Consider the following 15,933-nt stretch of genomic DNA (forward strand, 5'->3'; position numbering starts at 1 on the left):
GAGTAAAAGCTACAACATGCAACCAGCTGCTGCGGCAACAACTAATCCGGGACTCACTGTTGCAGAACGGTGAAAGATTACATAACAAGTGAGAATCAATGCTATGGTTCTTAGAGACATAGTGAGTATTCTTGTTTGGAACCAGAGTTGCTAGAAATAATTTTGGGCACAGCTGAGACCTTGTTGCTGTTGTGAGAAAGTGTTTAAACCACCTCTAGCAAATCGTGCCAAGAGTAATATGCAATGGCTAACAATGTCGCGATTGCATGTGCTGAAGGACAATGTGAGGATTTATTGCATGTACAAAATTACTCTGCGTACACGGAAACCATGTGTTTAATTTATGACGTTCAAATTCAAGCGGGGCAGTCTCACAATAACACAAATTGTTAGGTGGACGTTGAGCACTCTTTTTCTTATGGAAGTGTCTACATTGTCAACCATTATGATACGATAATGACTGCTTGCATGATTAATTCTTAGACCTTAGTTAACTATATAAATATAAACCTACTTAACGTATTACTATACATTAACGATATCTAAAAACTTAATTGTTAAGTACAAATTAGTCATTTTCTATCTTATCATTATGTTTTTGTGTGGATCGAACATCTTTTTGAAGCACATGAAGTCCGAGGCGTGCGTGAAAAGTTAAGAAATTATAATTAAAAAAAAATGTGTGTCGGCTAAACTATGCAGAGCAAATAAGTATACTGTTAACGTATTAATAGTGTTACGTAATTATGTGCTGGTTTTTTTGTTTTGCTAACATTTATGTGCTATAGTCGTATTGAATACCAGAGGTCCATTAATTAGTTGCATGTTTACAACCATATTTATGGTTTGATAAATTAAATGTTACTACTAGTAGTTTACTTTACTGCCCCAACAGTGCATCTTGACTAAGGTCAATGATACACATTGAAACTCCAAGTTTACTTTTAAGCAAACCCAGAAGAAGAAAGTGAATAAAGTAAAACATGTAGACAGTTTCAATTAATGCAAGTCGTCTCAAATTAAATAAGTATGTATTTCTCTTTACAATATTCATCTTACCGTTGGTTTTCAACTTCCTTGATGAAATGTAATTAAAACACATCTCTTATAGTTTCTTTTTTAATTTGTTTTATAATCGTTAGCAACTTTATGTTCCTATAAGTGGGTAGAAACGATCTAAAGCAACCTTCACAAACTAGAGGCAAACATGGAAACCACAGTCTCCAAATCAATGATCGCCGGAGTACAGAGCGTCATGCCGGTGGAAGTCACACAACACCGTGAAGTCCGCCCCATATCCGTCGGAGATCCCGTCGGAGCTGGAATTTTCCGGCGAACACTAAACATAGTTACGTATTACAAGGACGCGGGTGCTAGTGGTGAGAGAGGGTGGTTAGTCGCCGGGTGGATAAAGGAGTCGTTAGGGAGAGCCTTGACGGAGCAGCCGATGCTTTGTGGCAGACTGCGGCGGAGGAGGACGACGAAGGGAGAGGAAGATGGTTTGGAGGTGGTGGCCAACGACAGTGGCGTTAGGATGGTTGAGGCGATATTTCCGGCGAGTTTGCCGGAATTTTTTGAAATGGTGAAGAGAGACAAGAGCAGAGCTGAAGCAGAGACTGTCTTCTGGAGAGACATTGATGAAGTTGATCCTCAGTTCTGTCCACTGTTCTATGTTCAGGTAACCAATCTTTAAATCTTTTCTTTCTTTTTGTAGATATAGAGAGAAATAAGTATATTTGTCTATTTATTTTAATTAACTGAAAACAATTTACAATCAATATTGTAGTTTTTGTCAACAAAATCAATTAGAATTTGTTTGTATATATTAAAACAAAGATTCTTGGACTTGCAAAGTTTTTGCATAATTATATATTGTTTTTATATAACTTTTTTTTTTGGTCAAAATTGTTTTTATATAACTATGGTCATGAGTTCTTATATAAATATGACCATGAGCGCTGACAAAAGAAAGAGAGTGTTTATATAATATTTGAGTTTTTCTTTTATATTTGTAAATATGGTTGATAGGTGACTAATTTTGAGAGTGGTGGATACTCAATTGGGATAAGCTGCAGCATCCTAATAGCTGATCTCCTCCTTGAGACGGATTTTTTAACCAAATGGGCTAAAATCCAAAGCTCTTTAGCTCATTCAAAGACCACACTCAAACCAATCTTCTACCTCCCACCAGCCAAAAGAAACAACTTCCTCAATGAACTTCCTAGGTCAGCCTCGGTTCTCGACCGCAGTGAACCCCTTCTTTTCCAGGCCAAAACATGCTCAAAAATATCACCAGCATGTATGAAAAAAACCGTTCCAAACGGCCAAACAGCTAGTGCTGATGTATTCTTGTTCCACAAGGAAAAATGCGGTGACGAAAACGGTAATAACACTACTGAACGTGAAGGTATGAAGGTAGAGATTCACACGGGACACCAAGTGATTAGCGATTGCGTTTGTGGTGGCGATTTGGAGGAGATAGATATTGGAGTACTTGATGTGAGTTTAGCGTTTGAAGACAAACTTGAAGGCAATTCATGTTGGGTTGGGTCTATCTCAAAAGGGGTTGTGTTTGTCGTCCCATCTACTTCCGGAGATACCAAATCTATTGTTGCATTGCCAAAAAAAGTTACTCATTAACATCAGAGGCATGACTCTTTATTTTTTATTGTATGGTTTCGAAAAATTTGAATAATTGTTGTTTATTTTTAAGTAAGTCGAAGATACCACTAGCTATTATAATAAGGCTTTGAGTATTTGATTTGTGGTATCTTGTGAATGATATTTGAATTTCTGAATGTGTATCTTATCTTGCAAAACACTGATTGTTATTATTATTATTATTTTGACAACTTAACTTTATTAAATTAAATATAAGGGAAATACAAATTAAGGAATCAACCATGCATACATACATTGAAATATTGATAACATGGGTGTTGCCTTGCTCTTTGGGCTAGACAATCAGGAGCTTGATTCTTCTCTCTATACTCAAATGCCAACGAACATTCAGGTACCTTCGCCATCCAGTATCGGATATCATCAAGCATGTTACCTAACTCTATATATGGAAGGAGTCTGCATATTAATGATATTCACCAAGCTTTTACAATCAGTCTCGAACCAAACTCTTCGCAAACCTTTAGATCATACCAACTGTAATGCTGTCAACACTTGTTTATTTATATAAAAGTAACATAATCTTTAATATTTTATTATATTTGATGTAACCTGTTTGGCTAGAAGAAGAAAAGAAAAGGTCGCATTCTCATATGGAAAGTAGATAGACGAAACGACAAAGAACAAGTGGAAAAGGGGAAAGATGGAATGATTTAATGATTACGTAACTAAACGGAAATGACGTTGCAACCATTCTAATGAATACTGCTATAATGAGATAGGAACAACTCTAACGATATTTATCGCATGAACTTGTGGAGTATGCATGAAATGTACAAATCTATGGTTGGAGAAAACAGCCATGTGAAGTTGTGACTATCTATCACTTTCCTCATTACTTTTGGAAATTATTTATTTATATAAATATTATTTAAAAAAATAATGTACCCATCACGTCCAAAAGAAAAAAGTTTTTCTTTTTGTACTTCTACTGATTAAAGCCATGTGAAAGAAGAGCCTCCCTCTTGTTGTCTTTTAAACAATCCACTCTTCTCTTCCCTCCTACCGCTTCTTAAGAGCATCATTATCGGCGTCCCAAACCGCGTCCTTACCGAATTAAACCGAAAAAATAAATCAAAATGAAATTAAAAAGAAGAAAACGTATGTTAGTTAAGAAGTTTTTGTGTCCGTCCTTAACGGCACGTGTCATCGCGGGAGGGAGTGTGCGTCTAGGGTTGGAACAGGGGAGTCGAGTCATTCTCATCCTCTCCCTTCTCTCTCTCAACGGCGATCTCGGTCTCACCCTGTTCCCTCTCCCAAAATCTGTCTCAGCCGTTCCGTCTCTCGACCTCTTTCTCCGCCGTTCCCTCTCTCGGCCGATCTATCTCTCCGTCTCCATCTCCCGACGTTTCCTCTCTCTCCCGATCCGTCTCTCGACCTCTTTCTCCACCGTTCCCAACAGGGGATGTCAGAAAACATTACACTCTAAAGTCACATGCTTTGTTTCTTTCTTCACCAAAGTAATAAGTATCACGGGGGGTTGAGAATAGCAACTCCAAAGTCACATGCTTTGTTTTTTTCTTCACTGTCTCCCTATAAGTAACATCCTTCTTCTCCCACTTAAATTTGCACTTCTCCTCACGCTCATAACATTTTCTCTCATTTGCAACATTTAAATGGCTTCTTCTTCACATTATCATTACCACAACGGTGATGATGATGAATTTGATTCTATTTTTGAGGATATCTTTGAAAATCTCGATTTTATTCCTGAACCAAAAGAGCGAAAAAAACGTATTTTTATTGAGAGAAACCGGGAAGAAGGCCACAACAAGCTCTGGAATGATTATTTTAGCGACACTCCGACATACCCGCACAATTTATTCCGGCGACGGTTCCGAATGAACAAGCCCTTGTTCTTGCGTATTGTGCATCGTCTCTCTACAGAAGTAGAGTATTTTCAACCAACAGAAGATGCAGCCGGAAGGTCTGGTCTATCACCGCTCCAAAAATGTACCGCAGCAATTCGTCAATTGGCGTATGGGGGTGGGGCTGATGGCATTGACGAATATGTCCGACTTGGTGAAACAACTGCACGAAAATGTTTACACCAATTTACCGCCGGAATAATCCACTTGTTTGGGAATGAATACCTCAGACGTCCCACACAAGAGGATCTTCAAAGACTACTCTATGTGGGAGAACAACGTGGATTCCCCGGGATGGTGGGCAGCATCGACTGTATGCACTGGGAGTGGAAGAATTGCCCCACCGCTTGGAAAGGAATGTATTCACGAGGAACCGGAAAACCAACAATTGTGTTGGAGGCGGTTGCTTCGTATGATCTTTGGATATGGCATGCTTTTTTTGGAGCTCCAGGTACTATGAACGATCTTAATATTCTTGATCGATCACCTGTTTTTGATGACATTATTAACGGAATAGCTCCGGAAGTTAACTTCTATGTGAACGGAAGGGAGTACCAGTTGGCTTACTATCTGACGGATGGTATTTATCCAAATTGGGCGACTTTTATTCAATCTATCCGACTGCCACAGGGTCCAAAAAATTCGTTATTTGCTAAATACCAAGAAGCCGTCCGAAAAGATGTTGAGCGTGCGTTTGGGGTCCTCCAAGCAAGGTTTGCCGTTGTTAAAAATCCATCTAATTTATGGGATAAAAGTAAAATAGGAAATATTATGAGAGCATGTGTCATTCTCCATAATATGATCGTCGAAGATGAACGAGATTCACATACTCTAGAGGAATTTCAAGATGAGGATTCCACTTTTGCCGTTAAAAATACTACAAAACACGGCAATAGAATTGCTCGTCGCAAAGAAGTTCGGGATCCACACATTCATCAACAATTAAAAGAAGATTTGATAGAAAATATATGGGATAAATTTGGAGATCTTCAATAAAATTGTTTGTTTGCGCAATCTACAAATTTAGTAAAAATGTGATAAAATTCGCTTTTTTAGTATGTTTTCAATTTCAATGTAATGTGTTTTATTTTAATGTAATATGTTTACTATTTTATGTAATAAAATTAAAATACTTAATTAATTTACTAACTTCAAAATACTAATAAAATAATCTAAGGACTCTACAAAAGTCCTACCAATAATCTACATTTTTAAGTTTGTCCTTAACTAAAACTCTTAACATCAAAATACTAATTAAATAATCTAAGGACTCAAGGATTAGTCCTACCAATAATGATGCCCTAAGAGAGATGGAAAGAACCTTGTCCTTCAGTTATGGCATAAATCAGTTTCTCCTTCATATTTTCCTGCAATACACAGACAATTAAAAAAAGCAGAAACACAAGGAGAAACACGAGTAGGAATAACCTGAAAGCGTGTAATAACAAAAGGAATGATTTAAGAAAACCTAAAAATCTATATTGGAAAAAAGTAGCTAAAGAGAAAGCTACGTACTTTGTGAAATCCAGACCGAAACGCTTCCACTTGTTTTTGGATCCCTGTACACACTGTGGCATTGACAGTAACCTTTACATACTCCTCGAGGTAATTATCCAAATTTACCTATCCACAACAATGTGCAGGAACCAGGAAACTTAATTATAAGAAAGTGCCTTGTTCACAAAGCTGAAACTATTTACGTACCATATCATTAGCAAACTTGGGAGCGAGAACATAGTCCGTGTACGTGACCAAAAGCTACTACTAGAGTGGATTTTGAGATCCATCACTCTTAGACTTAGTACGTGATCAAAAGCTACTATTTGCATTTTACAAGCAAGCTGTTTTAGAATGGTGAAAGATTCCATGACTAGTGAGAATCAAAACAATGGTTTTGAGAGGCAGATTGTATATTCTTGGCCCGAAAAAAAATTGTTGGACATCCATTTATCTTGAGCACAGTTGAGACCTTGTTGTAGTTGCGAGAAAGTGTTGGAACCACCTAAAGCATCTCGCGCAAAGAGTAGTAAATTAATATGCAATTAATGACTAACAATGTCGCGATTGCTATGTGCTGGATGACATAATTAAGCGGTTATTGCTAATGTACTGAGGATTTATTGTGAGTATAAGTCAAAGCTTCGAATTTAGATTATAAGATAGCTACTGTGCGTACACACGTAAATGATAAATCATGTGTTTAATTTATGAGGTTCAAATTTAGCGGGGCAGTCTCACAATAACACAAATTGTGGGTGGACGCTGAACACTCTTTTTCTTATGGAAGTGTCTACATTGTGAACCATTATGATACGATACTGACTGCATGCATGTATTTTTTTTTAAACTGAACCTACTTAACGTACTACTAGACATTAACGTTATCTAAAAACGTATAGTAATGTTGTTAAGAACAAATTAGGCATTTTCTATCTTTTCATTATGTTTTTGCATGGATCGAACATCTTTCCGAAGCACGTGAAACCCGTGCGTACGTGAAATGTTAAGAATATGCAGTAAAGAATGTGTGCCGGCTATACTGATAAAATGCAGAATGCAGTGAGAACGTCACATTACCTAATCTTTAACACATGCACGACACATGGTCGAAAATTAAAGAACTAATGTGAAACTGGATGATAAAATAAGTATATGGTTAACATATTAATAGTGTTACATAATTACTCCCTCGACCATAATATAAGATGTTTTAGCTAAAACATTCCATCCTTATATTGAATACAATAGGTTTATTGCATGTTTACAACCATATATCGGTTTGATTAATTAAATGTTACTACTAGTCTAGTACTACTACTTTACTTTACTGCACTCAGCTGCTAATCTTGACTAAGTTCAATGACCATGTTTACTTTTTTAATCAAACTCAGAAGAAGATAGGGATAGAGGAAACATTAGACAGTTTCAACTAATGAAAAAGTTGTCTCAAATTAAATGTCTTTTGCGATGTTCATCTTACCGTTGGTCCCGTTTTCAATAACGATGATGAAATATAATTAAAGCACGTTTCTTATAGCCTCTTCTTCATTTGTTTTTAATTTGTTTTTTAATCGTTAGTAACTTTATGTTCCTATAAGTAGCAGAGAACTCTAAAGCCAACTTCACAAACTATAGCCAAACATGGAAACCGTTGTCTCCAAATCAATGGTCGTCGCAGTACAGAGCGTCGTTCCGGTGGAAGTCACGCAACACCGTGAAGTTCGCTCCATATCCGTTGGAGATCCCGTTGGAGCTGGAATATTCCGGCGAACACTAAACATACTTACGTATTACAAGGATGCATGTGATAGTGGCGAGAGAGGGTGGTTAGTCGCCGGGTGGATAAAGGAGTCGTTAGGGAGAGCCTTGACTGAGCAGCCGATGATTTGTGGTAGACTGCGGCGGAGGAGGAGGACGACAGGAGAGGAAGATGGTCTGGAGGTGGTGGCCAACGACAGTGGCGTTAGGATGGTTGAGGCTAGGTTTCCAGCGAGTTTGCCGGAGTTTTTTGAAATGGTGAAGAAAGACAAACGCAGAGCTGAAGCAGAGACTATCTTCTGGAGAGACATTGATGAAGTTAATCCTCAGTTCTCTCCATTGTTCTATGTTCAGGTAACTAGTCTTTAACTATATTTTTTTAATTTTGTTGGGAATACAAACAAAATTCACATTGGAAGTTTAGACAAATAATATCTAGTATATGCAAACAAAGAACTCCAACTAATAAGAAGTCTTTTAAGAAAGAGCCCAAAAACCAAATCCATGCGGACTTTGCTTTCGGAAATTAGACAATACTAATCGAACATTGAAGAGTTGGGCATAGACTCTAAAACGTCCATCAAATTTAAAAACAAAGAAGAACTATCTTGTTTCTTTCTTTTTGGTATAGAGAACCTGTTACTTAAATTTATGTCAACTGAAATTAATTGAAATCAATATTGTAGGTTTTTCCAACAAAATTTATAGTGTAGTGAAAGTTGTTATTAAAACTAAGATTCAGGACGTGCAATATTTATGTTGTTTTTATTTTATATTTGTAAAATTTGTTGTTAGGTGACTAATTTTGAGAGTGGTGGATACTCAGTTGGGATAAGCTGCAGCATCCTAATAGCTGATCTCCTCCTTGAGACAGATTTCTTGACCAAATGGGCTCAAATCCAAATATCTTTGGCTCATTCAAAGACCACACTCACACCAATCTTCTGTCTCCCACCAGACATAAGAAACAATATCATCATTGAACTTCCTAGGTCAGCCTCGGTTCTTGACCGCAGTGAACCCTTTGTTTCCCGAGCCAAAACATGCTCAAAAATATTACCAGTCTGCATGAGAAAAGCAGTTAAAAACCGCGAAACCGCGAGTGTGGATGTTTTCTTGTTCAACAAGGAACAAGTTGGTGACAAAAACAGTACTACTGAACGTGAAGGTGTTAAGGTAGAGATTCACACGAGACACCAAATGATTAGCGATTGCGACTGTGGTGGAAATTTGGAGGAAACAGATGTTGGAGTAGTACTTGATGTGAGTTTAGGGTTTGAGGACAAACTTGAAGGTAATTCATGTTGGGTTGGGTCTATCTCAAAAGGGGTTGTGATTGTCGTCCCATCTACTTTCGGAGATACCAAGTCTATTGTTGCATTGCCAAAAAATGTTACTCATTAATATCAGTGGCATTACACTTTGTTTTGAATGTATAGTTTTAAAAATGAAATAATTGTTGTTTATTTTAAAGCAAGTCGAAGATGCCACTATTATAATAAGGTTTTGAGTATTGATTTTGTGGTATCTTGTAAATGATATATTAATTTCTGAATATGTATTTTATCTTGAAAAACACTTGTTATTCATATATAAAAAGATTGATCAAAATAAATTCATATATAAAAAGAAACCATATTCTTTAATAGTTTTATTATATTTGATGTAACCTGTGTGGCTAGAAGAAGAAAAGAAAATGTCTTTTCCAAAAAAGAAAAGAAAAGGTCGCATTAATATGGAATAGATAGAGGAGACGACAAAGAACAAGTAGACAAGGTAAAGATGGAATGATTTAAAAATACCTAAAATGTCGTTGCAACGAGGGCATTTTATCATACTAGGGATTAACCCGGGCTACGCCCGGGATTTATATTTTTTCTAATTTAAATTGTTAAATTATTTATATTTAAGCTATGATATATATTTATATAAATGTTAAATGCATGTCATAATTAAAATTTATTTTTAAATTTTAACACGTTAAATTAACATATTTTTTACTATTTAAATATTTTTTTGTAATTTTATTGGCTATCTAGTTATCATATTTAGCAAAACTATCTTTTGAGTGTTGGAATAAATGTTTTAGAGATTTTATTAAACTGCAGTGTATTTTCGGACCAACCACATGCTCAACATTCGATCGATCCGTAAAAAGATAGTCGATCTCCTTGGCCAGGTAAGTACAATTTTAGCAAAAATATCTTTTATTTTCAAATATTAAGTATATAACTATTCTTTTTAATTTTTTAATTGTATTTTTTGATTAAATTATTGTATTATAATGGTTATGTAAATATTTTTTGTGATGTTTGAATTTGTGTTGTTCGTATACTTAACGTAGATGATATTGATGTTTAACAATTTATTGTGTTCTGGAAATAGAAAATAATGATATATCAAAATGTATCTAATACTTGTTAAATGATAGTATAATGTAAATTACATCCATTGTTTGAAAATAACAATTTGTTGTTTTTATTTTTATTTTAAATCAGAAATTATTTTTATTTAAAACAATTATTCATATATAATATAATAGTTTAAGTTTGGAAGATTAATCTATATATATAAATTATGTATATTTTTAAAAAAATAATTTAAAATATTATATATTTAGTATCTGAATAAAAGCTGAATTTCTTATCTTGAAAATCAGATATTTATATTTTTGTCTTCATGTTATACTCACCAATCCATCATTGATATTTATAACTCAATATGTTTTTTAAAAAACTTAGTTTTAAGTAATAAACGAATTTAATAAATTAAATTCATCACCTATAATGTTCTGTAAACTATATTTGAAAGCTCTCTAAAATTATATTTTAAGCATAATATTATTATTATTTAATTTAAGTTATTTTAAACATAATATATGCTAAACCAACTTAAATTATATTTACAATAGGACCATCCTAAACCGGTTAGTAAACCAAAAACAATACTAAACCAACATGAACCAATACCTGATTCGGCGAGGAAAGAAGTGTTTCGGGATAAACGCTTGAATGGTTATTAACTGAAATTGTTTGATCATGAAAGAATTAGTATGAATATTAACAATAAAATTATGGATTAGATTAATTTAAATTTGTAAGAATACCTTTGAGTATATGAAAAGCAATTCAATTCCCATGAATAAGTTTGGCTTTTGGAAGTTGCGGGTTTCCCAACAATGAATCCACCTAACAAAAAGTTTGTTGTTATAAAAAAATCTCATTCAAGGTCATTAAAGGTTTCTGGGACGGCAAGAGTTGATGGTGAAACCATTTTTTGCTCGAGTGCTTTGAAATTTTCCTTAATAGTGTGAGGTTGATGTGGATAGAATAATGAGATTTATAGGGACTTTCTTAATGAAAAACTATACATTTTTTTTTGTTTAATGTGGTATTTCCATTTTTATATAATTTACTACCATTTTAAGATAGAAGTACATTTTAAGATATATGCTTAAATCTTAATGTACTTTTTTCATTTTTTAAAATGTTTATTTCCATTTCATATATTTTTATTTACGTAATATCTATATTTTATATTTTAAAATAGATATTTAAATATTAATGTACTTTTTCCATTTTTTAAATTGTGTATTTACTTATATTATATATTTTACATTTTAAGATAGATGTTTAATGCTTGATGATCTTTTTCCATTTTTAAACAAATTGTGTATTTACTTATTATTACATATATAATTCATATATTATATATTTACATTATTTACTTATTATTTATTTTCGTGTATATGTATTTCCATTTCTTGTACTTTTCATTTACTTAATATCTATATTTTACATTTTAAGATAGATGTTTAAATCTTAATGTACGTTTTCTATTTTTTTTAAATTGTATATTTCCATTTGTTATACTTTCTATTTACATAATATCTATATTTTAAATTTTAAAATATATTTTTAAATCTTAATGTAATTCCCCATTTTTTAAATTTGGTATTTACTTATATTATATATTTACTTATTATTTACTTTTCTTTATATTGTGTATTTCTATTTGTTATACTTTCTATTTACTAATAATTTTATATTTTAAAATTGATTTACATTTTAAGATAGATGTTTAAATACTAATGTACTTTTTCCATTTTTTTAAATTGTGTATTTCCTTTTCTTATACTTTCTATTTACTTAATATCTATATTTTTCATTTTAAGATAGATGTTTAATATTTAATGTACTATTTCCATTTTTTAAAAATTGTGCATTTACTTATTATTGTATATATAATTCGTATATTTATATATTTATAATATTTACTTATTATTTATTTTTCTATATATTGAGTATTTCTCTTTCTTATACTTTATATTTAGTTAATGTCTATATTTTATATTTTAAGATAGATGTTTAAATTTTTACGTATTTTTCCATTTTTAATGTAAAACGGCAATGTTTAATAGAAGAACTTGGACAAATAGTCAAATAGTTGTATTTATTTTTTTTTTCTTTTTTTTTTATAAAATGGTAATGTTACATTATGAAGATAACCCGTTTTTTAGTGAACAATGGTAATCTTACATATGTTTAATGTAGTTTTTCCATTTTTTTATGTTGTATGTTTATATAATATTGTTATTTTTAAATGTAAAATGGTAATTTTGCATATGTTTAATGTAATATTTCCATTTTTTATGTTGTATGTTTACATATTATTTATTATTTTTGAAATTATATATAATTTTTTTTTACAAAATAGTAATGTTACTATATGGAGATAAGCCGTTTTTTTAGTGAAAAATGGTAATCTTACATATGTTTAATGTAGTTTTTCCATTTTTTATGTTGTATGTTTACATATTATTTTCTTAAAATAAAAATGTAAAATAGTAATCTTACATATGTTTAATGTAGTATTTCCATTTTTATGGTGTATGTTTTACATATATTTATTATTTTCGAAATTATATATAATGTTTTTGTTTTTTTATAAAACGGCAATGTTACATTATGGAGATAATCTGTCTTTTTTTTTAAGTTAAAAATAGTAATCTTACATATGTTTAATGTAGTTTTTCTATTTTTTATGCTGTATGTTTACATATTTTTTATAATTTTCGAAAATAATAATATTAAATGTAAAACTATATTTTATGCCACGTGTCATCTTTCGAGATTATATTATATATTTACTTATTATTTATTTTTCTTTATATTGTGTATTTCTATTTCTTATACTTTCTATTTACTAATAATTTTATATTTTAATATTGATTTACATTTTAAGATAGATGTTTAAATACTAATGTACTTTTTCCATTTTTTTAAATTGTGTATTTCCCTTTCTTATACTTTCTATTTGCATAATATCTATATTTTACATTTTAATATAGATGTTTAAATCTTAATATACTTTTTCCATTGTTTTTAAGTTGTGTATTTCTTTTTCTTATATTTTCTATTTACTTAATATCTATATTTTACATTTTAAGATAGATGTTTAATATTTAATGTACTCTTTCCATTTTTTAAAAATTGTACATTTACTTACTATTGTATATATAATTCGTATATTTATATATTTATAATATTTACTTATTATTTATTTTTTTATATATTGAGTATTTCTCTTTCTTATACTTTATATTTAGTTAATGTCTATATTTTATATTTTAAGATAGATATTTAAATCTTTACGTATTTTTCCATTTTTAATGTAAAATGGCAATGTTTAATAGAAGAACTTTGACAAATAGTCAAATAGTTATATTTATGTTTTTTGTCTTTTTTTTTTTATAAAATGGTAATGTTACATTATGAAGATAAACCGTTTTTTAGTGAACAATGGTAATCTTACATATATTTAAGGGCAATTGTCAATAATAGCACCTTTTGAAGTTTATGTCTCAAAAATAGCACTAGAAGAAGAAAGTCACAAAAATAACATTCATTAAAGAGTAAAATATCCCTTATACCCTTGGTTTAAAATTAAATAAATAAACAAAAATAAATAAAAATAAAAATAAATAAAATAAAAATAAAAAATAAAAAAAGAAATTTTTTTATAGTTTCAGATTATATGTTTTCAGATTCGAAATTTTTATTTTTATTTTTTGAAATTTTTTTTTCGAAATTTTTTTTATTTTTTTTTCAAATTTTCTTTTTATAATTTAAAAATACTTTTTGAAACTGTTTTTTAAATTTTTATTTTTTATTTTAGTATTTATTTTTTATAAAATTTTAAACCCTAATTCCAAAATCCCACCCCTTAACTCTAAACCCTAAGGTTTGGATTAATTAACCCAAGGGGTATAAGTGTATATTTACCTCTTTAATGAAACTTATTTTCGTGACTTTGAGACTTGAGTGCTACTTTGGGAACAAAAACTTGGTTTGGTGCTATCCTAGTCTTTTTCTCTATATTTAATGTAGTTTTCCATTTTTTTATATTGTATCTTTACATATTATTGTTATTTTTAAATGTAAAATGGTAATTTTACATATGTTTAATGTAGTATTTCAATTTTTATGTTGTAGGTTTACATATTATTTATTATTTTCGAAATTATATATAATTTGTTTTTTACAAAATAGTAATGTTACATTATGGAGATAAGCCGTCTTTTTTTTTAGTGAAAAATGGTAATCTTACATATGTTTAATGTAGTTTTTCCATTTTTATGAGAAGTTTAAATTTTAATATACTTTTTCCATTGTTTTTAAGTTGTGTATTTCTTTTTCTTATACTTTCTATTTACTTAATATCTATATTTTACATTTAAGATAGATGTTTAATATTTAATGTACTCTTTCCATTTTTTTAAAATTGTGCATTTACTTATTATTGTATATATAATTCGTATATTTATAATATTTACTTATTATTTATTTTTATATATATTGAGTAGTTCTCTTTCTTATACTTTATATTTAGTTAATGTCTATATTTTATATTTTAAGATAGATGTTTAAATATTTATGTATTTTTCCATTTTTAATGTAAAACGGCAATGTTTAATAGAAGAACTTAGACAAATATGTTTAATGTAGTATTTCCATTTTTATGTTGTATGTTTTACATATATTTATTATTTTCGAAATTATATATAATTTTTTTTGTTTTTTTTATAAAACGGTAATGTTACATTATGGAGATAAGCCATCTTTTTTTTAAGTGAAAAATAATAATCTTACATATGTTTAATGTTGTTTTTTCATTTTTTATGCTGTATGTTTACATATTTTTACAATTTTCGAAAATAAGTAATATTAAAATGTAAAACTTTATTTTATGCCACATGTCATCTTTTGGGAGAAATTTTTTCCGCTGATGTGGACGCCATAAAACGGTAATGTTACATTATGGAGATAAGCCGTCTTTTTTTTAAGTGAAAAATAATAATCTTACATATGTTTAATGTAGTTTTTCCATTTTTTATGCTGTATGTTTACATATTATTTATAATTTTCGAAAATTAGTAATATTAAAATGTAAAACTATATTTTATGCCACGTGTCATCTTTCGGGAAAAGTTTTTTTGCTGATGTGGACGCTCTATGGAGACTCAAAAGGTCCCTTTTATTAGTATAGATTAAATTTAATTTCATTGGTTATTCGTTTTGATTCAAAAATTAGTAGACTAAATATTAAAAATTTATATCCGTTAAAACAGAATAAATCATAAATATTAAAAATTTTAGAATTGGATATCTCCACTCCATTCAAACGTTTGTAAATATAGATATATATCTACATTAAATATAAAATAATAATTATATAATTATTTTTTTAACATATAATTTTATTAATTTTATTTACAAACTTACTTATAAAAGTTTTGAATTAAGGAAAGAATATAAAATATTAATAGAAACAAAAAAATCTTATGTTTTAGGAAAAATAATAATTAAATTAAAAAAAATACAAAACATATAGTTTTAGTGATTGATACTTTTTCTTTTATATTATGTAAAAAATACTTCTGAAAACAAATTGGTATAAACTGTTTTTAAAATTTACTTTTATTAAATAAAATAAATGAGATATTCATAAATATTAAAAAAAATTGAATGTCTGAAAGACTTAAATATTTATATTTTCTGAATCAAATCGAATCAGAATATCATATATAAAATACAAAGCAAATCACAAATATTAGAAATGATAGTAA

The 15,933-nt window shown here is 30.0% G+C and overlaps 2 protein-coding genes across 2 annotated transcripts; both read left to right on the forward strand.

The window, feature by feature from the left end:
- Positions 1–939: 939 nt before the first annotated feature.
- LOC106424085 lies at positions 940–2,804 on the forward strand. Its single transcript, XM_013864829.3, has 2 exons — positions 940–1,678; positions 2,029–2,804. The coding sequence occupies exons 1-2, from the start codon at positions 1,208–1,210 to the stop codon at positions 2,638–2,640; spliced, it is 1,083 nt and encodes a 360-aa protein (XP_013720283.1). The 5' UTR covers positions 940–1,207; the 3' UTR covers positions 2,641–2,804.
- A 4,796-nt stretch (positions 2,805–7,600) lies between these two features.
- On the forward strand, positions 7,601–9,383 carry BNAANNG00520D. Its single transcript, XM_022707151.2, has 2 exons — positions 7,601–8,159; positions 8,601–9,383. The coding sequence occupies exons 1-2, from the start codon at positions 7,689–7,691 to the stop codon at positions 9,207–9,209; spliced, it is 1,080 nt and encodes a 359-aa protein (XP_022562872.2). The 5' UTR covers positions 7,601–7,688; the 3' UTR covers positions 9,210–9,383.
- Positions 9,384–15,933: the final 6,550 nt, after the last annotated feature.

This window comes from Brassica napus, chromosome C2, assembly GCF_020379485.1.
Source record: "Brassica napus cultivar Da-Ae chromosome C2, Da-Ae, whole genome shotgun sequence".
NCBI classification, from domain to species: Eukaryota; Viridiplantae; Streptophyta; class Magnoliopsida; order Brassicales; family Brassicaceae; genus Brassica; species Brassica napus.